Source organism: Chiloscyllium plagiosum, unplaced genomic scaffold (genome assembly GCF_037043375.1).
Source record: "Chiloscyllium plagiosum isolate Xiang-an unplaced genomic scaffold, Cpla_swu_hap1 HiC_scaffold_39, whole genome shotgun sequence".
Classification (NCBI taxonomy): Eukaryota; Metazoa; Chordata; class Chondrichthyes; order Orectolobiformes; family Hemiscylliidae; genus Chiloscyllium; species Chiloscyllium plagiosum.
Genome location: NW_028270177.1, coordinates 19,373,732 through 19,400,341, shown reverse-complemented (window position 1 = coordinate 19,400,341; position 26,610 = coordinate 19,373,732). Strand labels below are relative to the sequence as shown.

The 26,610-nt window shown below is 41.3% G+C and overlaps 1 protein-coding gene across 6 annotated transcripts in view; it reads left to right on the top strand.

Annotated features, from left to right (window-relative positions):
* Nucleotides 1–26,610, top strand: part of myo5aa (myosin VAa) — a 243,849-nt gene that overhangs the window by 70,335 nt on the left and 146,904 nt on the right. For all 6 annotated transcript variants that reach the window (XM_087981139.1, XM_087981135.1, XM_087981138.1 and 3 more), the window contains exons 3-5: nucleotides 4,245–4,416; nucleotides 9,050–9,194; nucleotides 23,765–23,921. In XM_087981139.1, coding sequence (XP_087837265.1) covers nucleotides 4,245–4,416; nucleotides 9,050–9,194; nucleotides 23,765–23,921 — 474 coding nt within the window. The remainder of the gene's footprint in view (nucleotides 1–4,244; nucleotides 4,417–9,049; nucleotides 9,195–23,764; nucleotides 23,922–26,610) is intronic.

Genomic DNA, 26,610 nt, shown 5'->3' with positions numbered 1-26,610 from the left:
CAGACCATAACTTTGCAGTTTGTTTCAGTAAGTGTACAGTGAAGATTACCAGGAGTAAGATACTTAGGTTGACCGCCAGGTTTTAAAGCTGACAAAAATTTATTCACAAAATTACACAATGAAACACAAAGAACAGAATAAAGAACCCCTTCAGAACTCAGTCTATCCAAACTCGACTTAATTATGTTGTTCTGAATATAACTGTCCCAATAAGCAAACCCCCTTAAACAAAACAGTAAAAATGGAATAAATGCTTAGAGGTTGAAGTTAGAAGGCCAGAAGGAGAGAGAAAGAGCCTGTTTCCACACAGTGGAACTCCTAACTAGTTCTGGACTGAACTGCTCAGCGAGAGAAGCACAGCAGGTTAGGCAGCATCCGAGGAGCAGGAAGATCGACGTTTCAGGCTTGATGAAGCACTTTTGCCCAAAACATCGATTTTCCTGCTCCTCGGATGCTGCCTGATCTGCTGTGCTTTTCCAGCACCACTCTAATCTAAACTCTGGTTTCCAGCATCTGCAATCCTCACTTTTCCCTTGCTCAGCTAGAGAGCTGACCACTCCCCTTTCATTATACAGGTCACTTCTATAACATGACCACTTGGGCCTGAAGTCGCCTCTATTTACATATAAACAAAAGGCCTTTCAACATCCTTTTTCATCTCTATACCAAACTAGTTACCTCAGAGTTGGGAGGGTTTTATGACTCCTCTGGAAAACAAAAATCAAGGACACAGTAGCCTTGAGAAAAGGAACAGCTTATAGAAAAAAGGGACCAGTTTTGTGACACAGGAAAGTTTACAATATTCAGCCCCACCGTGTCCTTAACCATCTTGCAGAACACTCCACTGGTATGCCTTTTCCATGTGTCACATTATAAGACCATAAAGACATTAGAGCAGAAATAGCCCATTCAGTTCATGGCTGACCTGATGATCTTCAAACTCTACTTTCCTGCCTTTTTCCCCCATAATCCCTGTACTGATGAAAAATCTGTTCATCTCAGATGATAAACATTTATCTTGAATATTCTTGACTCTTTGGTTCTCTTAGTTCTGTTTGGTTCTCTAAGTATGTTTGCCAATCAGTGTCAATTTTTGGTCAGTTCTAAATTAGCAACGAATTAGGAATTAGAGTGAAGTAGTCCAATCACATTTTACTTTGAATCCTTCCAGTTATAAGTCACTTTTTCAGTCTGTTGGTTTGAGTTAAACAAAAGATTAAAGAACAGCCCCACGTTATACTTTTTAAAAATTCTTTCTTAGTATTTCCACAGTATTCCCTGTTGGGAAGGGATTCTAGGATTTTAACCTAGTGACCGTGAAGGAGCAGGGATACTGCTCTACATGTTCCTCGCTATCTGAGCTAGTCTGTAATTACAACATTGCAAACTGTTTGTGTCTGCAACAAAGTGCTTTGTAGTTCCTGATTTCCTTTATGTAAACATTGAAAGCCAAAATCAAGTTTGAGGAATAGACTGTTTCAAATAGGTTCGAACTTGGTCAGCACCCTTGAGGAGGGAGAAATGTAAACTTCTAAAGGAGTTTAGAAAGTAAACTTTTTGGACTTTCAGGTATTCTGCTGTTTCGAAATCTTGTTTGAATAAATGTGTGACTTTGAATTATTGCATTATTGTCACCTCATTTTGGTTAGGAATTGGATTTGTTCCCAGGCATGGAATTTGCTTCCTACTGACATAGTCCAGTCTGTGCTGTTACCTGTTGTGCCTTTCCTCAGCTCCTGATTGACATGCACATTGTAAAATGGGCCCAACTACACACGCTGTTGTTAATAATTTTATTCCAATAACTTTGGCTTGTTAGTGATTAAAAAGTAAAACTTTTAAGATGGGGCAATTAGCAAAGGCTCCTTCCTGGATCCATATTCAGGTAATTCTAGTGGGAATTCCTGTTCCCCCCCCCACCAACTCTTTACCTAGAGAAGGGAAGGCAGAAACCAGTGTAAAATGGTGTCATTCTCTGCTGCCTGGTCTATTTCCAACTAATAGTATCAGACAGGTATTGTTAACAGTCAGCACAGTCATTTGACATGGACAGCACTTAAATTCTTCCAGAAAATATTGAAGATTTTATCAGTTGGAAATTGCTGACGAGTGAGTGATAATTTTATGACATGAGGAAACGGAACTTAAGACTATAGTAACAGATCAATCTCATTTATTGAGTTTTTTTTAAAACTCCAGTTCTGAGGTAAATTTCATCTTCAAAAAGCAAAGGAATTTTTCTCCAAGACCAGGCAATGGGACTATGATGCATGCCTAACATTTGTGTGTGCAGAGGGAGAGCATGGGCTCTAAGCCACTGGGGATTTTCTTACTCTTTGACACGTGGTCTGCATTTTTAATTAATATGGACAAAATATTCCAAATACTGAAATTCTGCCAATAGTACACAGACCACAGATATCCACAGGGTTGTAGAAAGCATAATTAAATTGATTGCCAAAAACAAACCTGTTGCCAGTGTGACTTCTCTACAGATCTCATCGGAGATCTTCAATTTTGACTGTCGTGCTTTTGAAAACACGTGTTGTCCATGTGGTTTTGCTGGAGCTGTAAAGGAAGAAATATAATGGAGCCACATCCTTATATTATCTTCTTTAGAACAGGGTGATGCCTGAAACTCTCCACCTACATTCAGTCTAGTCCAGGGCATTCTCACTGTAGGACCAGTTCAGTTGTGATACACCTCTATCTCCTGTGTTAATCTGTGGTGTTTGGCAATTCTGAGCAGTTCAGCATGGTGTGGAAGGTCTCCAGACCATCATTAAACCATGTACTCTAATCAGGTTTGCTTGAGCTTAGACAAACTTAGTGTTGCCATTGCATTTCTTTAAGTATCAGGACAGAAATCAAAATTAAATTCAATCAAAATCTCAAAAGTACAGTAAACATGAGCAGTAACAATAATAACTGTCCTTCTTCCCAACTGGTCCAAAGAGAGAGGAAACCATGTAATGTGGAAGCAGTCCATTGAGTCCACACCAACCCTCCAAAGAGTATCCCTGTAACCAGGCATTCCCATGGATAATCCACCAAGCTTGCACATCCCTGAACACTGGACAATTTAGCACAGCCAATTCACCTGACCTGCACATCTTTGGACTGCGGGAGGACACCGACACAGACGCGGGAAGAATGTGCAAACTCCACACAGACAGCCTGTGGTTGGAATTGAACCCGGGTCCCTGATGCTGTGAGGCAGCAGTGCTAACCACTGAGCCACCGTGCCACCATAATTTTTTTCTCTCTCTTTGACAATTTGATGAGGTGGGGAAACAACTCGTTAGCTATGATATTTAGGTCTGATATTTTGCTAGCATTTTGTTTGTTGAATTAGTGGATAGCACCTCTAGAGTTAAGAGGTACGAGTTCACATTCTGCTCCAGAGGCTTCAGCAGTAAAGACTAGACTGGCAGCTCAGTGCAGGGCTGAGGGAGTGCTGCCCTGTCAGCGATGTTGCCTTTCAGATAAAATGTTCAGTCCTGATAGCTATAAGCTATCACATGACATATGAAAAAGTGGTTTCTCACCAGTATCCTGGCCAGCATTTATTCTGCGACCAGGACTACCTTATCTCAATCACATTGTGCTCGTTGATACAAATTGTCTGCCAGAATTCCTACATTATGCCCTTTAAAAGTACTGCATTGTGGCATGTCCTAATGTTATGATAGGAATTATATAAATGTAAGTTTTTTTTCTCTTGTGCTTCTTTTCTGTTTAGGGGAATATTTGAATAATATTGTGTACTAACTGTGCAGGAGAGCCCTTCTTTGTAATTTCTGAAACAGTTGTGTGTCCCCATACCCACAGGCGATATGTTTTAAGACCTACCGTGGATAGGTCCAGACCTATTCATTTCAATGGGAAATTTACCTACCCAGCAGCCCCCGGTCCCTGGTTCTGGAAGGTTCCCTATAATATCTTTGGGCTGCGGTAAACCAACGGGTAACTGAAAACATGGAAAACAATTCCACGGATACAGGAGACGCCTTGTATGCCCTAGCTGACACAACAACAACAACTTGTAATTTTATAGTGCCTTCAACTTAGAAAAACCTGCCAAGGTGCTTCTCAAGCGCCTTGTCCCTGCGATTAAAATGTACCAGGTCATATCACTCCAAGTACCAAGGTACCTCTGTACTTGGTCAGAAGCTTAACGACCGCATGACATCCGTATCGTTCCATTTTGGTTTTGTAAGTTATGCTGTTTTTTTTATCAACAGGAAACTCAATATAACATTGATCCACAAACAAAGGAGCTTCCACCCCTGCGAAACCCTGACATCCTTGTGGGTGAAAATGACCTCACAGCACTCAGTTATCTCCATGAGCCAGCTGTGCTGCACAACCTTAAAGTACGCTTCATGGATTCGAAGCTCATCTATACTTACTGCGGTGAGTAAGGAATTATTCAGAAACAACTCTGCCCTTGACGTTTTAAAAACATTGGGTGATTTGAACTCAAATTTAATCAGTTACACCTTTCTAAGCTTTTTTTTGTTGGTTTGGGCCAGGGCATTCTTGTTGCTTTCTTGAGGTTCCATTCAAGATTGATCGATGCGAATGTGCACAGAGAAAAGACCCAATTCATTTTAATTATGACAGCTAATGACAATTGCAGAGGCATTACCAACCTAGCTGTCCATGAGTGCTGGATGAATTTGTTGGATTCCAGTGTCTGATGCTCACTGCTGCAAATTTGAAACTAGGTCATGGTACTGCATCTGATTTTTACTTACTCGCAATGATATGGTGCACTGCTATTAATGAAGAAAAGCTGTTATTTTTCTCTCTCCAGAAGCAGTAAATGTGTTGCAAATTATCTGTTTTCCGAACGGACCTCTTGAATGTTAATATTGATCTCTCTGTGTACTTTCTCAGCAGCCGTAGCACTTTATCCTGCTCTCTGTTCTGTTAAGAGTCGAAAAGTGTGGCGCTGGAAAAGCACAGCAGGTCAGGCAGCATCCGAGGAGCAGGAAAATCAACGATTTGGGCATAAGCCCTTCATCAGGAATGTGGGGGTGGTTGGGGGGGGCAAGGAGACCGAGAGATAAATAGTAGGGTGGGGATGGGGAAGGGAGCTGGGAAGGTGATAGGTAGATGGAGGTGGGGGGGATGATGGTGATAGATGATAGAGTGGATAGGTGAGAAGGAAGAGGGACAGGTAGGGCAGTGCCATGTTGGAGGGTTGGACCTGGGATGAGGTGGGGAGGGGAGATGAGGAAATTGATGATGTCAACATTGATGCCATATGGTTGGAGGATGCCAAGGTGGAAGATGAGGCGTCCTTCCTCTAGGCATCACATGGCTTGGATTTTTCGGTGGAGGAGGCCCAGGACATGCATGAACTTGGTGGAGTGGGGGTGTTCTGTTACCCTGATGCACCTGTAGTATGATCTGCCTGTAAAGCATGGATGACAACACTTTTCACTGTACCTTAGAACACATGACAGTAATAAATCAAATCAATACAGTATATATAGTATACATATGTATATAAACTGTGTTAATGTAAATACAGTGTGATTTTTCTTTACCATAATGGGAAGATGGACCTTTGGTGATAAATATATACTATGGTGCAATTTAATTGTTGTTAGTTGGCTCCTGGATCCTCTTGAAAGAACATTACACTTAGTTTCCCAGAAGGAAAAATCAGTAAAACTGGCAAATGACACATACTTCTCTGACTCGAAGAATACAATCAGTGCATTAGGTTCCAAGTCTTACTGCTTTCTCTTGGAGTTGCTTTAAGAGTTGCTAAAAGGAGGCAAGAACTTGAAACATTTTATCTTGTACTTTGACTTCTTGTCTCCTTTTGCCAATGTTCAAGTTCTGTACCATCAAGCAATTATTTACATACTTGTCATAAGTTACAGGCTAATGTTTTGTGACGTTATCAACCCATTCTTTAAATGTTACAGTCGTTGAATTGACACCCCTTTCTCAGAGGTCAAGTGCTTAATTTAACTCTGGGCTGTGAGTCACTATGAAGTTGTATTGGTTTTAATTGTAATTCGTAGCACTTTTGGGATGTTTCACTAAATGCTGTTTATATATCTAATTTAAAATTATTGCTCAAACTTCTATTGAGGCTCACTTGCATTTGTTAGGTGCTATATATATTCATTCACAAGGCTTCTGCATGAAAACAGATCATGTCCAGGTACTCTGACTTTTTGTATTTAACAATTGAGTGGGTGTAGTAATAGTTCCCTGCTACGTTATCTGTGGCAAAACTTCAATCAGAGTTGACTCATAAGTCAGTCAACTTTTTTTTAAATGCAGTATAGATTGTTACGGTCTGAAATTTGATGTTCTTGTGTCTGTCCTAATAAATTCAAATCAAAAAGCTTCAAAAACATTTCTGTTTTCAGCAGTACACCAACTCTGTATTACAAAATGACTAATATTCCCATATCATGCTGCTAATGGAATAGTTTGCTGCTGGACTCTGCAGCTTAGTTCCTGGATTCAGTGTAGATTTCCAATGGACTTGATCCATTCCCACTCTCTAGATGTCCAGTGCAATAAATCAATTTTATTTTACTACTACTGTGCAAATTTCTGTTGTGTATTAAGGTTTTGATTCCAATTTCCATTCAGTAGACTCTTGATCTTGGAACCAAGTTGACTCTGAAGGAATCCATGTAATCCACCCCATTCGCAGGCAGTTTGCAAAGTATTATCTCTTGTGCTTTAATCACAGATGGTTGAGATGTTCTGAAATACCAATGCGGACTATCATGTAACCTCTCACTTCACATTTAAATGCATCGCTATCAGGAAGCGTAATGTTTTGGAGAGAGCCCTGCTTGTTGGTCACAGCTTCCTTTACATTTGGCAATTTAATACAGGAGTTGTAGCTTCATGAAACATTAATGTTTCAAATGGCTTTGCAACTGACTTCCAGCAAGTCATTTTGTTGCAGCTAATATCCATCTTGAATTATATTGACCACAGTTGGCAATGAACCTGCTGAACACATCGAATAGTGTGTGACCATTCACATTCGCAATCTTTTGTTTAGGTGAAAGACAATGATTAGATTACAGATTTCGCATGTTTATTTATCTTATGTTTCCAAAATGTTCTCTTTCCCGTGACATTCCACACGCACTTCAAATTATTTCTGCAGCTAAATATTTTATAAATAATAAGCAATTTGCTTGAGTCAGAATTGACTGTAACACATTGATTTTGCAATTTGGTTGATTGCTTTTATATTATTAAAGAGTGAGTTGCGGTCGCTGCTATCCTTTCGGGCGATCTGACAACACTTGCACCCAAGACAAGCATAACCTGAATCTGTTTATGGTCAATAGAACAAAAAGAGTGGCACTTCCCTCTGTTATAGACCAAAACCAACGTGAGCTCCCAATCTTAACTCAGATGGTGGTAACAAATATGAATGAGTCACTTAGAATGATAGGAGTCTCAGCGTAGATTTGGCCCATAATACCTGTGCTGATGTCATGTTAAAATTGGGTTTTTCTCCTCTAATGCCATTTCCCTACATTTTAGAGAAATCGCAGATGGTTGAAATATTCTGCAATGTCACAAACTGGTGGAGGCGATGGCCTCATGGTTTATCACTCGGCTATTAATCCAGAGACCCAGGTAATATTCCAGGGACCGAAGTTCGAATCCCACCATGGTTGATGATGGAATTTGAATTCATTTAAAAAACAAACCTGGAATTAAAAGCCTAATGATAACCCTGAATCCAATGTCAATTGTCGGAAAAACCTATCTGCTTCATTAATATCCTTCAGGGAAGGAAATCTGGCATGTTTACCTGGACTGGTCTACATGTGATTCCTGACCACAGCAGGTTGACTCTTAACTGTCCTCTGGGCAATTAGGGATGGGCAATAAATGCTGACCTAGCCAGTGAACATCCTCATCCTGTGAAGGAATTAAAAAAATCAATTTCACCCTTTTCGGTGTTTTCTTCAACTATTCATATGTCTCTGGATATGTGTGGTACCCTTCCCGAATGTGAGGGAACCTGAGGAAAGTGAGAAGGATAGAAGCTGCCATAAGCCTCTTGCTGTTGCACTCAGGAATTACATGGGGCTACTTAATTGTGGAAAGGATTGCTAGCACATGAAGCTGTACTAACAGCATCTTTGTGATGCCTCTCACTATAGTGAAATATACCAACATCTCTCGCAGGCGTCATTGAGCCCAACAAAGTGTTATTGAGAGAGCTGGCCAAAAGCCCAGTTGAATAGAGAGGCTTTAAAGAGTGACTTGGAGAGGTAGAGGTTCAGAGAGTTTGGGGTGGCACGGTGGCTCAGTGGTTAGCACTGCTGCCTCACAGCACCAGGGTCCCAGGTTCGATTCCAGCCTTGAGCAACGATCTGTGTGGAGTTTGCACATTCTCCCCGTGTCTGTGTTGGTTTCCTCTGGATGCTCTGGTTTCCTCCCACAGCCCAAAAATGTGAAGGTTAGGTGAATTGGCCATGCTAAATTATCCATAGTGTTAGGTGCATTAGCCAGAGGGAAATGGGTCTGGGTGGGTTACTCTTCGGAGGGCCGGTGTGGACTTGTTGGGCCGAAGGGCCTGTTTCCACACTGTAGGGAATCTAATAAAAAAAGATAACAAACAGCTTCTCTCTTTCCTTACAGAACAAACTCTCTGCTTCCTGTTGATTGCTGACACTGTTTTAAAATGTAGGCAGTTGTAGCTGGTTTGTGGTGGTGAATAATATTTTGAAAAGTACTTGGCCAGAGTTGTGCAGTGCTGATTACTGCTGTGCTAATGATACATACTCCTCAGAACTGAGCTTGATATTCCTTACTCCTTCTGAAAATAAAGATCATTTTCTCTGTGCACTGGCTAATCTTAACTGTGGGATTAGTTTTTCTTGTAGGTGAAGTTTTCTGTTATGGACTAATTTGTGGGATTGCATTTTGTTTCTCTCAATCTTACCAACATGAATAATGTACTAATTAAAAATAGTGACAGGAATTCAACTCTTAATGCATTGTATCTATCATTTGAATGTTTTCTGTTTCTTAGGTATTGTTTTGGTAGCCATCAATCCTTATGAACAGTTACCTATCTATGGAGAAGATATCATCAATGCCTATAGTGGGCAGAACATGGGAGACATGGATCCTCATATCTTTGCTGTGGCTGAGGAGGCATACAAGCAAATGGCGAGGTTTGTGCACGAACCCATTCCTTTCCACGGTGCTGTTAAAGCAGAGGCGTCTCTTTGATGAGATTTCTAAATATTTGGAAGTGTATGGTAAAATAGGGCAAAGTCAGCATGGTTTCATCAAGGGGAGGTCATGCCTGACAAATCTTCTAGAATTCTTTGAGGAAATAACGAGCAGGTTAGAGCAAGGAGAGCCAATGGATGTTATCTACCTGGACTTCAAGAAGGCCTTTGACAAGATGCCACACAGGAGGCTACTGAGTAAGATAAGGGCCCACGGTGTCAGAGGCAAGGTGCCAGCATGGATGGAAGCTTGGCTGTCTGGCAGAAAGCAGAGAGTGGGGATAAAAGGGTCTTTCTCAGGATGGCAGCCGGTGACAAGTGGTGTTCCACAAGGGTTAGGGTTTTCACTTTTATACATTAACGATCTAGATGAAGGAACTGAGGGCATTCTGGCTAAGTTTGCAGTCAATACAAAGATAGAAGAACAGAAAGCATTGAGGAGGTGAGAAGGCTGCAGAAAGATTTGAACAGGTTAGCAGAGTGGGCAAAGAAGTGGCAGATGGAGTATAAGGTGGGCAAGTGTGAGGTTCTTTGGTAGGAGGAATAGACGCATGGACTATTTTCTAAATATGGAGAAAATTCAAAACTCAGTAGTGTAAAGTGATTTGGGAGTTCTAGTCCAGGATTCTCTGAAGGTAAACTTGCAGGTTGAGTCAGTAGTTAGGAAGGCAATGCAATGAGGACATTTATTTTGAGAGGACTTGAATATAAAAGCAGGGATGTACTTCTGAGGCTCTATAGCGCTTTGGTCAGACCACATTTTAGAGTATTCTGTGCAGTGTTGGGCCCCATATCTCAGGAAGGATGTATTGGCTCTGCAGTGTGTTCAGAAGAGGTTCACTAGAATGGTCCCAGGAATGAAAAGCTTAACCTATGAGGAACGTTTGAGGACTCCAGGTTAATACTTGATGGAGTTTAGAAAGATGAAGTGGGGGGAAGGGTTGGGGGGGGGGCGGGATCTATTTGAAACATACAGAATACTGAATGGCCTGGACAGAGTAGATGTTGGGAAGATGTTCCATTGGTAGGAGAGACTAGGATTTGAGGGCATAGCTTTCGAGTAAAGGGAAAATCTTTTTGAATGGAGATAAGGAGAAACATCTTCAGCCAGAGAATGGTGCATCTATGGAATTCATTGCTGCAGAAGGCCGTGGAGGGCAGGTCATTAAGTATATCTAAAACTGAGATAGATAGGTTCTTGGTTTATCAAGGGGATCAAGGGATATGGGGAAGAATACAATTGAGAAATGTATCAGCCATGGTTGAATGGCAGAACAGACTTAATGGACTGAATGGCCTGATTTCTGCTCCTCTGTCTTGTATCTTACATTGTTACAATACACTTGCTTTGAGCTGAAAAAACATTGCCAGTCAGTTGACCTGTCTGTCAGCCCTTTACGTTTCCTTAATATTTGGATTTTATTTGCTCTGGAGAAAGACTTGCATTTATTTAACGCTTTGCCTGATAGAATGACACCATTATTGTCAATGAATCACTTTTCAAATGCAGTTTGATGTCTGATACATGAATATCGACATGCACTGTGTCCCAACATCCGAGAGAGTGATTGGTGCAAAATGGTATGGTTTCAGAAGCTATGTTTTTAATAGTTAGCAAGAAAAGAACAACATTCTAGGAAATTAACAAAAAACAGAAACATGCAGCTGGATCGAAATCTGGATTCAGGATAACCTTAGCCCTGATTACTGTGAAAACCTATTGCTGATTAAATTGTTTAAACTCCTTGGAAAGGCCTGGGGTTTGCAGAACAGAATTATTACATGCATTTTTACACACATTCTATCTGTAGTTCCACTAAATTGCTGTACACAGCCCATACCATCAGTACTGTTGATTGGCTGCATGTATCAGCAGAAGTCTCGATTTCATGGTTGGCTTGAGCAACTTAAAAATGACGAGTTCTTAATTAGGAGGTACATTGCAAGTGCACCAGAGTTTTCTGCTGAAACACTGGAGGTGTTGGTGCTGGTGCAGAATGTGGTGGAGTGGAAAGGCATCTTGTACCTAAAACAGGATCGGTCACTCTCTTAAGAAACAGTGGGGAGAGCTGTTGGTGGTAGCCAGTGCCAGGAATGTAGTTCCAAGAATAAGGAGGAAGATCAGATTAAAATTGTCAAGGTGAGCAAGTTCAATCTTCAGATGACCTTTTTATAATCCCTGTAGAAACCTGGGAATTTTTAAGAAAAAGGGTGAAGTTTCCAAACAACCATCAGAAATAACCAAATGGCGAGATTTCATGTTTCAAGACTTTACTATAACAAACAAACTAAAATCAACATAAATCAAACATTATACAACTTACCTTAAAAATATCAGGCTAAAGACATACTTTGACATACAAGCTATGGGATACCCCTCACAATCCCTTTTTACTATGCAGTAAACTTTTGGCGGATGTATAGCTTTCCAAGAACAAGTATGGATTTTTCCCAGCTCTCCAACAGGGTTACCTGACCCTAGTGTGCTAAATTGATGTCCTTCAAAAGTTATTTTGAACTCTGCCCAAGTCTTCGAGAAGAGACTTGCATCAGCAAAGCCTGCCTCTGTGATGCCTTGTCTTTTTAAATCTCCAAACATCCCTTCAGTTATGTTGAATAAAATTCATTCTCATAAACATCCTGCTTCTCCACTTTGGTATCTGCCCTGTGTTTCTGCCTGTGCAAAAGCAGCTGTCCCCTTTCTGTGAGTTACTGTGTAATGGTGTGAAAACTATCACTTGGTTTCAATAGGATTTCTGTCGGAATTTCACTGCCATGGCAACCAGGCCACATTAGGCCTGTCTCCAAGCTGGAGTGCTTGTGTAATGTTAAAAATCACACAACACCAGGTTATAGTCCAACAGGTTTAATTGGAAGCACACTAGCTTTCGGAGCATCGCTCCTTCATCAGGTGGCGACAGCGCTCTAAAAGCTGGTGTGCTTCCAATTAAACCTGTTGGACTATAACCTAGTGTTGTGTGATTTTTAACTTTGTACACCCCAGTCCAACACCGGCATCTCCAAATCATGTGTAATGTTACTTGACCTTAAAGGAGACATTTTAAAACAGAGTTGTCCTGTAGGGTTCGTCCACAAACACTGAGAACACTGGAGAAGCTCTGCAGGTCTGGCAACATTTGTTTCCTGTTCTGAAGATGGATCTACTGGATTTCCAATATTAACTCTGTTTCTCTCTCCACCAATGCTGCCTGACTTGCTGAGTTCCTCCAGCATTTTCCATGTTTGTTTCAGATTTCCACTGTCTGCAGTATTTTGCTTTTGTTTGAGTCTGTAACATTCATCATTCATCCTCCTAACTTCACTACCAGTCTCATCCATTAGTCAAATTGCTATCCCTTTAACACCTACCTACTAGCGATCTCTATCAATTGGTGTTCAACTCTAAAGTTCACCAGTTTAACGTTTTCATCACCCACTTAGCACTGAAGCAAACCTCACATTCATCAATTCCCACAGACTGGCAATAGCCACATCAATTCCCACAGACTGGCAACAGCCACATTTCCCAAATATATTGCAGGATACACACTGGTGTATTTTGCTGCTGCTGACAGTATGGGATAGTGCAGAATTAGTAGCAGAAGGATAGATGTGTCTCCAATGAGACCGTCCTGGAGTTGTCTTGGGAAGGGCCATCACTGAGGACATGGCCCACCCTCTGTGCCATTTTGAGTCAGAGAAAAGAACAAAGAACAATACAGCCCAGGAACAGGCCCTTAGGCCCTCCATCCCTGCCCCAATGCATTTTGCCCTTCCATGTTAAAACTGTCTTCACTTACATGATCCGTTTCCCTTATTCCCTTCCTATTCATATATTCATCCAGGTGCTTCTTGAATGCTGCTGTTGTGTCTGCTTCCACCACCACCTCTGGCAGTGCGTTCCAGGCACTCACCACACTTTGTGTGAAAAACATGCCTCGCACATCAGCTTTAAAACCCCCCTGACCGCCCCCCCCCCCCCGCCCACCCCAGCCAACCTTGTGAGACGTGCCAGTGAAGATGAAGAGTCACGGTCTTACATTGCAGACACCAGCTTTGATACTGACGTCACATGTATTTTCGAAGTTAAGTAAATGGAGGGATCTGCATGTCGGGGTGAGGGACAATGAAAGATAATGCCACCACCAGCTGCCTGGAGGGTGAGGTCACATATTCCTTCCACTGTGGGTCACTCAAGTGAAGAGTTTCATAGCTCTCTGTGTGTTTCCTGTCAGACATATGCACCTTGCCTAGGACTCCCTTTTATGTGACTGTGTCTTACCCAGTTTAAACCTCAGTTTCTTAGACATTTGACTAAATGTTGTTACACTACTATTTGTTTTATTTACATCAGGAAAGTATTGGAAGGTGTTGTTAACAGTGCTTTTAAACAGCACCTGCTCAGTGATGCCCAGTTTGGGTTCCACCAGGGCCACTCAGCTCCTGATCTCATTACAGCTTTGGTTCAAATGTGGACAAAAGAACTGATTTCCAGAGGGGAGGGGAGAGTGATAGCTCTTAACATTAAGGCTGCATTCAACTAAGTGTGGCATCAGGGAGCCTTAACAAAACTGGAAACAATGGATATCTGGGGAGGGGGGGGGGGGTGGTGGGCAAACATCCACTGGTTGGAATCTTTCCTGGCACATAGGAAAATGGTTGTGGTTGTGGGAGGTCAGTCATCTCAGCTCCAGGACATCTCTGCAGGAGTTCCTCAGCCCAACCATCTTCAACTGCTTCATCAATGACCTTCCCTCCATCATAAGGTCAGAAGTGGGGATGTTTTGCCGATGATTGCACAATGGTCAGCACCATTCACAACTCTTCAAATACTGAAGCAGTCCGTGTTCAAATGCAACCCGTTTTGGACAGTATCCAGGCTTGAGCTGACAAGTGGCAGTTAATAGTCATGCCACGCAAATGCCAGTCTATGACCATCACCAATATGAGACAATCTAACCATCTCCCCTTAACATTCAATGATGTTATCATTGCTGAATCCCCCACTATCAATATCCTGGGGTTACCATTGACTATAAATTCAACTGGACTTGCCACATAAACACAGGCTCCAAGAGCAGGTCAGAGATAAGGAATACTGTGGCGAGGGAACTCCTCTCCTGACTCCCTAAAACCTATCCATCATCTATCAAGCACAAGTCAGGAGTGTGGTGCAATACTCCCCACTTGTCTGGATGAGTGCAGCTGAAATAACACTTGAGAAGCTTGACACCATCCAGGACAAAGCAGCCCACTTGATAGCAACATATCCATAAGCATCCAGTCCCTCCATCACCGACACTCAGTAGCAGCATTGTGTACCGTCTACAAGATGCACTGCAGAAATTCACCAAAAATCCTTCGACAGCATCTTCCAAACGCACGACCGCTTCCACCTAGAAGGTCAAGGACCGCAGATACATGGCAACACCACGACTTGCATGTTCCCCTCCAAGTCACTCACCATCCTGACTTGGAAATATATCGGCGTTCCTTCACTGGTGTTAGGTCAAAATCCTGACGATTCCCTCTCTGATGGCATTGTAGGTCAACGGACAGCATGTAGACTGCAGCAGTTCAAGATGGCAGCTCACCAGCACCTTCTGAAGGACAAAAAATCTAGGGACATGCAAAAAATGCTGGCCGTCCAACGACACCCATATCCTACAAATGAATGAATATAAATGTATCTAAAATTTTTGGTTGGATTTGTGGAGGTGGATTAGTTGCTTGTCTGCTGCTTTGTTTATCATATTCAGCTTTGTGCTTTGACAGTTTTTAAAACTTTTGAGAACTGTGAATTGTTGAAAGAATCCAAAAAAAAAATGTATGGGTAACACAATTGCAGAAGTGGTTGCTTGATTCTCTAAGTCTCGAGTGCTGAATTATAGAATAGAAATAAATTATAATGGGTCTTAGGACATTTATTTATAGCTATCCTGAAATGAACAAAAATATCTAATAATTGTTTTCAGCATCTCATTAACTACTGCAGTTACATTTGGAGGAAAAGGCACAGACAGCTGCTGTAAGATGGGTGGCTGTGGGCCTGGAACATTAACACACCCCTAGTCTTAATTAGCCTCATTAACATGGGCTTGCATGCTTTGTTCATTGATGCTCATCTTAATATATTGCTTTCTTTATTAAAATAACAAAAGTTTCAATTACTATTCTATTTGTTCCATTTTAATTTCATCAACCAATGTTAACTTGCACTCTGCTATATTTGGAATAGAGATGCCTTTTGAACTCATTTCCAAACGTCTGACTGTGAACCATTTGAAACTCATTATTTCAGTATGTAACTAGCTGGTGAAAACAATTAGATAATCACGTTTTGTAGTTTGTAGTACCGTCGTCCTTATGCAACCAGAAATTAATTGGATTTATGGTCTAAATAGATGGCTGTTGATTTACTTTTAATTTTTGAGAGAAGTAATGTTGATTTTTGACCATCTATTCAGCCAGGCTATGGAAAGTCAGTTTTAACTTGTGAAGATACATCTCTGATTGTAAAGAGTTGTTGTGCTTTTTTTTGTTAAGTAGTATTTAAACAGTTGAGGGTTAGCTGTTACAAAAGCTAAATACTGTGGATGCTGGAAATTTGCAATTAAAATGGAAAATGCTGGAAAATCTCTGCAGATCTAGCAGGATCTGTGGAGAGAGAAACAAAACATATCAGGTTATGACCTGAAGGGTTAGCTGTTGTAAACTTGTTCACCATCCTACGCACAAAGTCAGTTCCAGTTCTCTCAATATGAAATGTTGAAAAGAGCAAGTATGCCCTTTTCGCTCCAGTTAACATAAACACAGTTAATGTGACATAGAGTTGGGAGTCTGTGCTGTCCGTTCTATTATGAAGGTTGTCTGTTTCCACCTCAGTCACATTCACCCCCTGCCTCATCTCATCTGCTTGAACCCTCATACACTTACCTATACGCAGGAAAGTTTAAGTAATTGTTTCAGTATTTGATTGTCTGTGAGATTTGTTAATAAGTAGCTGAATTAAAGGTAATTTACAAACACCAATAGTTTTTAATCACAAGTTAGAAAACTGCTTCGCCCAGCACCATTCCCTCCTTACGTATAACAGTGTTTGGACTGTGTACAACAATCAAATGATTTATATGCTAATTACTCATCTGTGGTCACTGCCACAGTATGTTCAAATCACATGACCTCTTGTGCTCTCCAAATCTCACTACCCCTAAGACATTGAAGATCTGGTGGGTCATTCTCTGGAACAGTCATGCCCGGGGGTGCAAGGGGATCTGTGGTCCTGCAGGTTCTGCTTCTGGCTGAAACAAAACTGAAAGGAGAGATGCAGCATCAGATGCGGAAAGGTGCGAGAGCAACAGAAACAAGAAAGAAGGATTAAAAAAGTAAGGAGAGAGTGAGTGAGAGAAAAAGATAAGTGAAAAAAAACAGAGGGGTATCCTATGTTTATGAAATGTCATGTCTAGATTTTGATGCCCCAAATCGATTCCTATCCAATGAAAGAATTTAGAAGTACGGGCACTCACTATCACAGAGAAACAGCAAGATCCCACAAACATTTATCATGGAAAATCTGTTTTTTGAAAGAGTTTTTGAAGAATTAAAAGTTTGGTCAGAAACAAATGCATCTTTGAATATTAACGTGGTATTTTTGATACCGAGCTAAATTATCAATAAAAATACATAAGAGAAAAGAGCAGGAAATAGAGAGAGAGAGAGCATCAGAATGATTGGTTCAGGAAATGTTATTTTCATTCTTTCGTGGAAGGTAGGCATCACTGGCAAAGCCAGTATTTGTTGCCTATTCCTAACTGCCCTTTGAGTAGCTTGCTTGTGCTGTCTGAGAGAGCAGGTGGAAGGTCGAGTCAACCACATCATTGTGTCTGTGTCACGGATAAGCCAGACTGGATAAAGGTGGCAGATTTCCTCCCTTAAATCTGCCCAATGGGATTTTACAAGTCGATGGTAGTTTCATGGCCGCCATGACTGAAACCTACTTTATATTCCAGATTTCTGAGTTGAAGTTAAATTCCAGCAGCTGTCGTTGTTTCCAGGCGCTGGTTGATGTTCAGTCTCCGATGTGAGGTTTATTTGTGCACTCCTGCTGTCTGGCGAGGGGCATGATACTGGGTGTGGGTCCAGATCCTGGTTGTCCCCACCCCCCCCACCATCCAAGTTTTGTATCCCTGGGTGAGACCAAAAGACCAATCTGTGCTTTTATGTTTTAAATTTGTATTTGCTTTGCTTTGAACTTGTAACACTGTCAGATTTGCAAACCTTGCTTCAACTTTCAGAATTTGAATTGCCTCATTTATTGTCTTGTATATCTCAAAAGATTACATCTGACCCAGCTTCTTTCAAGCCTGTAAGTTCACACTTATCTAAAATTGTTTTCTCTGGAGTCAAATTTTGGGTATTTGTAGCACATTGCCACCTCGATTGTTGGAACCACTTGCTCTACGTAAAGCCTATGAAACCCCTGAACCAATGGGTGAATTATTCCATGAAAATTAAAAATAGCGCAGAGTGGAAAATGCTGAAGCTAGACAGACTAGGGACCATCAGTCTGTCTTATTACCTACTGTTTGCGGTTAGAAAGAAGTCAAAAGCCACTGCCTGCGATATTTAAGTCTGATTTTCCGCTCACTCCTGGTCAGCCCAGGAAACTTCGAACAAATCATTTCAGATTGGGACAGGGGGTTTGGTTTGGATTGCATTGTCAGGGAGTTGACGTCCATTGGAATTGATTTTGAGAAAAATGCAGCTACTTGCAGTCCTGATGACCTTTGGCCTTGCTTTGAAAGCATCTGGTGAGCCTGGCCTCTGATAAGAGAGTGCTGAAAGACTGAGTACAAACGAGTTCCTGTCCTGGAGGAGGACTTGCTAATGTTAAAATAGATGTGTATGTGTTTAGCACGGGAAGAGACCATTAGGCCTTTCTGTCTGCACTGACTTTAAACTGCTCTTGTAAGCTGGTTGTATACACAGACAGAGCCACAGGCCCACTCTCTCTCTCTCTCTCTCTCTTACGCATGATCAGTTTGAATCTTTAGACACCAACACCATTCTGAATTGTGTAGTAATGTTACTCACCACTAGAGCACAGAACTGTACCACACAGGAACACACTCTACAGCCCACCATATCTGTGTTGATCATGTTGCCGTTTTAAACTAACCCCATCTGCCAGCACATGGTCCACATTCCTCTGTTCCTTACCTGATCATGTGTCTATCTAAACACCCCTCAAGCTTTGTTATTGTTCCTGCTTCTGCCGTCTCCACTGGCAGCATGTTTCAGGTACCTACTGCCTGTTGTTTTTAAAAAAAAATCCCTTGCACATCTTCTTTAAACTGTTCCCCTTGCACCATAAGCCTATGCCACCTTGTATCTGGCATTTCTCACCTGGGAAAAAGACTCCAAATATCCCGATGCTCCCAGCCTCATTCCTGATGATGGGCTTTTGCCTGAAATATCAATTTTCCTGCTCCTCAGATGCTGCCTGGCCTGTGCTCTTCCAGTACCACACACTTGACTCCAAATATCCACCCTTTCCATGCACCTCATAATTTTATAAACTTCTATCAGGTCACCCCTCAGCCTCCAACACAGTAGCAAATACAATCAAAAGTTTTTCCAATCTCTGTATAAAGCTAATACACTCCAATCCAGGCAACATACTGGTAAATCTCTTCTGCACCATCTTCAAAGCCTCCATATCCTTGCTAAAGCGTGGTGACCAGAACTACACACAATACTCCAAATGATGCCGAAACAAAGACTGATACAGCTGCGACATAACTTGACAACTTTTATATTCAATGCTCCAACCAATGAAGGCAAGCATGTTGGAAGCCTTCTTTACCACCTTCTCCTCCACTTGTGTTGCCACTTTCAGGGAGCTTTGGTCTTGGACTCCTCTGTATATCAATGCTCCTAAGGGTTCAGCCAGTTACAGTATAATTTCCTCTTGCATTTGACCTTCCAAAATGCATCACCTCACACTTGTCCATATTCTCTGCCCAATTTCCCAGTTCATTTATATTTTGCTGCATCCTTTGATATCTTTCCTCACTGAACACTGACACGAATTACCCATTAAAGACCTCGCCCACGTCCTCTGACTCCACACACAATTTCCCTCCTTTCTCCTTGAGTGTGTCTACCCTTTCTCTAGTTATCCTCTTGCACCTAATATATGTTTAAAATGCCTTGAGATTCTCTATAATCCTAATTCCCAAAGTCATTTCATAACCTTTTCCAGTCACCCTAATTTCTTTAAGTTCTTTTTTAAATTAACTTATGGAATGTGGGTATCTCTGGCTGGGTGGGCCAGCATTTATTCTCCATCTCTAATTGTCCAGAGGGCAGTTAAGACTCTATCACATTGCTATGGGTCTGGAGTCACATTTAGGTCAGACTAGGTAATGGTGACAGATTTCCTTCCCTAATGGACGCTAGGAGCCAGATGAGGTTTACTGACCATCGGCAATGCCTTCATGGTCATCATTAGAATCTGAATTCCAGATTTTTTACTGAAATCAAATTCCACTGCCTCCCCTCCTCTTGTGGCAAAACATCAGAGATTCTCAATGATCTTTGTGTGGGAAACGATTTCTTTCACTGTTTTTTCTGGACTTTCGGTCTTGTGTTCTGGGAAGAGGCTGGACTGTTGGCAAAGCCATAAGCATGCGCACCGACTGCATCTCTACCAATCCTGCCAACTTCAAAATGAGACTGATTATTACAACAAGTCATCAGGAGCTGGATGTTCCAAACAACTGTTCGTTACAGATAAAATAACAGCAGGAAACAGATGCAGTGATTTGTAAATGGAAACACAGCCATTGGTATTAACTGTAACTGTTTTTTCCTTCACTTGTGATTGGATAGTGTTTTGGGAGCTAATGGAACTGGCTGACTCTACACTTCTGGAGGTGCAGACTTTGTTAGTGGAACATTTCTGATGCCATTCATTGTGTAGTGCCTGGCAGTGATGTGCAGTTATTTCAAAATGAGCTGTTTCATGCCCGTTTCATCAAGGGTAAAAGCTGATTAAGCTCCCTATATGGAAGCTGAATATTTGCAATCTTATGTTTGCATTGTTTTAGTTGCTAGAATATCATCAGCTCTATTCAATCTAACAAATCTTAGAGAATTGAGTTAAAACCAATTCAGGTGAGTGTTTTTATTTGGGGTATGGCAGCAATACCAAGGACATTGAAGTTACTAGTTAGCACAGATCATACTAGAAACACGCTAAGGCTATTTGCTATGTTGATATGTAAGTTAATCCTTATATTTGATTGCCACAATGTTTGGATTTGATGCTTTTAATAAATCATTTTGCCCCGAACAGCATTTTCCAGGAGTGCACCTCATTTTCTACATACTCCGCGTCTTCCAAGCATTGGCATTGTATTGGCAGCACAGAACCAGGCTGTTAAAGCCAACAGCTCTTCACTGGGTTTATCATCCAGGAGTGCTACCTCCCATGTTCTGTAATAAACCTCATCAGGTTATCCCTTGTTTGGCTGCTTTATGTTTTCACGTTGGCAACTTTTGCAAGTATTACAAGACTATCTGAAGTTAATAATTAGTTTAACTTTCCCACAGTGCTGGCTAAAATATCAAAAGTGAGTGCTGCACTCTGGTAAATAGTTTTATTCTTAAACTGCTTGAAGGTAGTTAAAAATCACACAATACCAGGTTATAGTACAATTGATGTTACACGGAATTAAGGGCTACGGGGAAATGTGGGTAAGTGGAGTTGAAATGCCCATTCAGCCATGATTGAATGGCAGAGTGGACTCGATGGGCCGAATGGCCTTACTTCCACTCCTATGTCTTATGGTCTTAACAGGTTTATTTGGAAGCACTAGCTTTCAGAGTGCCGCTTCTTCATCAGTAGCGCTACGAAAGCTAGCGCTACCAAATAAACCTGTTGGATTGTAACCTGGTGTTGTGTGATTTTTAACTTTGTCCACCCCAATCCAATACCAGCACCTCCAAATCATGCCTGAGGATATTGGTCCCTTTGGAGCAGCTAAAGCCCCTTTCGAAGTTATTTGATGATGGGTTCTTGAAAGTTATCCACAAATTGGACTTGATGCTTAGGCTGAGTCCTTTCACAATTCTGAGTTAATGAATGGGGAAAGTGGGAGAGAGGATCGTTTTAATTATGAGTAGCAAAAATGACAAACACTATTTATTTAGCAACCGTGTCATCACAGTGCCAGTGTTGGAACAGTGAACTGCTCCTTTTCTAGTCTCACTCCTCCACTGGTCAGAACAAAGTTTGAAAATAAGAGACAGCGATGTTGTCAATTGTATCGCTATTACTTTAGTTCAGTACTAGAAACAAGTCAGCCAGGTTTCTTCACTAATAATTAGCAGCTTCTTACAAACAAACTTTTGTTAAGCTATCACGAATCTCGGGGGGAGCGAATGTTCTCCCCAGTGTCATCCTAAAAGTTTAAAATAAGTGCATAAGGCTTCCCCAGTTTACCTGATTTTTCCTGGTCTAGCTGATTTTCAGACTCTGATTGATGAAAAACATTGCCCAGGTTTCTGTACATAGTAAGAGTTACTATTTAAGCATAATTAGACTCTACCTACAAGAAAACGATTGCACACAGTCAGCATAAGTGCTATAAATTGAATCTTTAATCTCTCTCTTACTTATGCACACACTCTCACTGTCTCTCGCACACACTCCCTCTCACTGTCTCTGTCTTACTCACATTTTCTCTCTCTGTCACACACAAAGACGCACATTCATATGTGTGCGTGCACACTGAATAACAGCTTACAGATAGAGAAAGGCTGGGAGGCAGTTCAATGGTTCCTGTTCATTGGTTACTAATATGATTCTTATACTGGTGAGAAAGTTGCTTTCCGGTTAACTTTTCCCCATGCTTCTATTGGTTTACAAGAGACCAATGTAGCTGGGTCACTCGTAAAAGAATTCTGACATAGCAATTAAAAGCCACAGCTTCCAAAAGCACCTGGTGGGCCACATTTGTTACTTGTTATTTGTTTAAATAATTCATTGGGTGATTTGGTTACAGTTCTTCAAAATTTCTATTAAACTGAAAGTGGGGTTCTTCCCTAGTGGCAAATGGACATCAGGACAGAAAAAGGTGGAAACTGATGTTTGTGCTAAACTACAGAAAAAAACTTCCAAAAAACCCTTGTAAATCTCTGACAGTTTTTCACTGCTGAATTGAATGTATGAATTATTGGTGTATGAAACAGCCAGAACTAATTCCAATTATATCTCAGCAAAATTGAAGCTGTTAAACTTGGCTCCCACCAAATGCTCTGTACCTATGTCCCTGACTTCACCTACTCCCTAACTGCCAAGTCAGGCTGAATCTAATTGAGTGCATCACCATTGGTTCTCTGTGTGACCTTGAGTTGCACTCCATGTTCCAGTCTCCCATCCAGGCATGTTATAACAAATCTCTGGAATCTAGACCTCCTGACTCAGAGATAGGGACATTACTACAGCACTGCAAGAGCCCTTCTGTTCTCCCATGCATCAAGTATATTCACTGCACCATTGCATAATGGAGTGTCAGCCATCTTCTGGCAAATCTCCAGAAATCTGTTCCCAATCCCCTTGCTTGAAATCTGAATTCTTATCTTCAAATCTCTTTGAGTATTTAATTGCTCTTTCTGTCATTTCTCTTACCTCTGTTAGTGCTTGAAACATTTAACTTGAATAAAAGTGTTATATCAATGTAAGTTGGTTGCAGGAGTAGTGTGTAGGAGAATGGAGTGGGGAATGGGGCGTGATGTCTGTTCTATAAGGCATTGGATGTTTTCCCGTTTGTAATTTACAGTCAATTTATTCACCTTCCTTTCATTTTTCCATCATACAAATTCAGTATGAACAGAAGCATTTGGAACTGGTTCTGAATTTCCTGTGGTATAGGAGAACTGCAGTTAGCTCTTGGAAACAATATCCTCACACAGGAAAAGTGAACCAAAGGCACACCGACCTTCCTCATGTCATACGTAATAGGTCTTGGAATAAAGCCCCCAATTTTTCCTCTTGATACCAAAAACCTGTAACATTTTTACAATGCACTAAACCATTTTAATAACACCCCCATCACCATGATGGATATTGTTTCCAATCAACACCACTTTGTTCTGTAGTGTAAGTTAGTATGACCAGTTGAAATTTGGCATTCTTGCATTTGTCCTGATGAATGCAAGTTGAAAAACTTTGGATACGTATCTATCTTTTTGACAAGATTCAAGTTCTCTCCTATCAAGGGACTAATATTCTCCTCTAGTTAACTGGGTAAGTCCCAGCAGTGTCTTGGCTGGTGTTGGTCACCCTCACTTGCTGCTTTCTCAGCTATGTTGTCAATGTTCTGTCGTAAATAATGAGTGTGATTCTATATGCCTTTTTTAATATTATTTACACTTTTGAGAAGGCACACCTCTCTTGCTTTGCTAACTGATCACTATACAACAGTTTATAATCTGTATTTCAGAGATGAACGGAATCAATCAATCATTGTTAGCGGAGAGTCTGGAGCAGGGAAGACTGTCTCAGCTAAATATGCCATGCGATACTTTGCGACAGTCAGCGGTTCTGCCAGTGAGACTAATGTAGAAGAGAAGGTCCTGGCTTCAAACCCCATCATGGAGGTGAGATTGATGACGAAGAGGCAATTTAACTAACTCACTGCTTTCCTAATGGTTAAATCTGAAATATGCTGTAATAGTTCAAGGGTCATTGAGAGTATATGTTTGATAAGAGTCAAGAAAAACATTTGTTAGGCCACTTTTGGGATAATGCGTGCAATTCTGGTCTTCTTCCTATTGGAAGGATGTTGTGAAACTTGAAAGGGTTCAGAAAAGATTTACAAGGATGTTGCCAGGGTTGGAGGGTTTGAGCGAGAGCGAGAGGCTGAATAGGCTGGGGCTGTTTTCCCTGGAGCATTGAATGCGGAGGAGTGATGTCATAGAGGTTTATGAAATCATGAGGGGCATGGATAGGGTAAATAGACAAGGTCTTTTCCCTGGTGTGGGGGAGTCCCGAACTAGAGAGCATTGGTTTAGAGTGAGAGGGGAAAGATATAAAAGAGACTGAAGGGGCAACATTTTCCACGCAGAGGGTGCATGTATGGAATGAGCTGCCAGAGGAAGTGGTGGAGGCTGGTACAATTACAACATTTAATAGGCATCTGGATGGGTATATGAATAGGAAGGGTTTAGTGGGACTAGATTAGATTAGATTAGGTTCTCTACAGTGCAAAAACTGGCCCTTCGGCCCAACCAGTCCACACCGATCCTCTGAAGAGTAATCCACCCAGACACATTTCTCTCTGACTAATGCATCTCGCACTACGGGCAATTTAGCATGGCCAATTCACCTAACTTGCACATCTTTGGTTAGGTTGGGATATCTGGCCGCCATGGAAAAGTTCGTCCGAAGGGTCTGTTTCCGTGCTGTACATCCCTCTGACTCTATGACTCTATAAAATCTAAGCTGAATTGTCACTTGCTTTAAGTTGAAAAAGAATTTCTCTTTAAATATGGTGTGAATGAATTTGTTCATTTCAGTTTATTTCATGTTACCTGAAAGATTAAAAATTTTCTTGAATATGTTTGATAGGATTACGTGCAAATTTAAGTACGTTGTTTGTGCTATTCACGCTATCTGAATTGGACACAGCTAACATGGACCCATGATATAAAAGCAGAAAATACTTGAAATGCCTTTGCAGTTGATGTAGGTCTTGTGTAAGTTGTGACAACTTAGTCATTTTCCTTTGTAAGTTTTCTTGATGGAATCATTAGTAAGGTGGAGTGGTCAAATATATGTTCTTCACCATCTTGTGGAGACTGTAGTTCATCTGTCTCCAAACGTCATTTGAGCTTATCCCGCCTTAGTTTGTCTAAAGTTGTTGAACTGCCAGGAGCAGCTGCTTTGAACACGATACTGCAAGGCGGTGTTAGCAGCAATATTGTATCAATCATTGACTCTGTTACTAATAGAGTAAATGGTTTTGCCTTGATCTGTTGAATTTTATGAACTTGACTGCTGTTTTTAAAGAGAATTCCCCTGGACAATTTTCAAAGGGTGATCATTTGAAAACTTGGACATGCTCGAGCAAATCTTTAGGATTGCGAACTTTCTTTGATCTTGGAAAGAGGCAGATTACATTTACACTCATATAATGAGCATACAAGACCCGGGGGTATTTGTTTGGCTTTTATCTGTGTGTTTTAACTGCTTCCTTGTTAGAGAGGCAGATTCCACAACTCCAACTGGACCTTAAACACAGCAATACAGCCTGGCTAGTTTTTCGAAGAGATTCTTAATTCTTCCTGAAGTGCTGAGAGAAGACAAATGCCAACAAAGAAGAAAAGTGATTGGGAATATCAAACTCCTCTCAGCTGCTTGGCTAAAGATGACAGAAATCATTGGGAGAGATTGGGAACTTTTCAGAATGGGGAGCAAAATGAATTCCCCCTCATGAGGGACTCACGCTGTGTTAGAATGAACTGCACGGATCCACAAGGCTTCTCCAGGAATGGAATACTATCTAATTTAATTGCAAGTTCTGATTGCGTAGCTGAAGTTGGAATAATTGCAGCATGGATTTGTTGAGGTTATTGTACATGCAGTTCAGTTGGAATTTGCAGAGAATGGTGTGTACCCCATGATGCAATGATGCAATTGGATTTCGAATTGTATGATGAAGCAGTTGTTTACACAATGACTATGACATTGACTATCCTTAGAACAAGAAGAGCATCCATCACTGGCTTGGTCACCCTCTTAAATTTAACTCTTGGGTATCATTTTTAAATTTCACCATTGAAACGTTAATGTAAATCTTTCTTTTGCAATTGATGATATTTCTGGAAAACGAGAACTGACATTTTTCTAAACTTTAACCTGTCCCTTGGGTGCAAGTTACATCGCACCAAAAAAAATTATGTGGGGAGTTGCCCTCTGTCACCGACAGACTGTTAACTAGTTAACTGTTAACAACAGGGGAGTACTGTGGCTCAGTGGTTAGCACTGCTGCCTCACAGCGCCAGGGACCTGGGTTCAGTTCTCACCTCAGGGCGACTGTGTGGAGTTTTCACATTCTCCCCATTTCTATGTGGGTTTCCTCCGGGTGCTCCGATTTCCTCCCACAATCCAAAAGATGTGCAGGTCAGGTGAATTGCTCATGCTAAATTGCCCGTAGTGTTAAGTGCATTAGTCAGGGGTAAATAAAGGATAGGTGAATGGGTCTGCGTGGGTTACTCTTTGGAAGGTCAGTGTGGACTTATTGGGCCAAATGGCCTGTTTCCATACTGCAGGGAGTCTAATCTAATC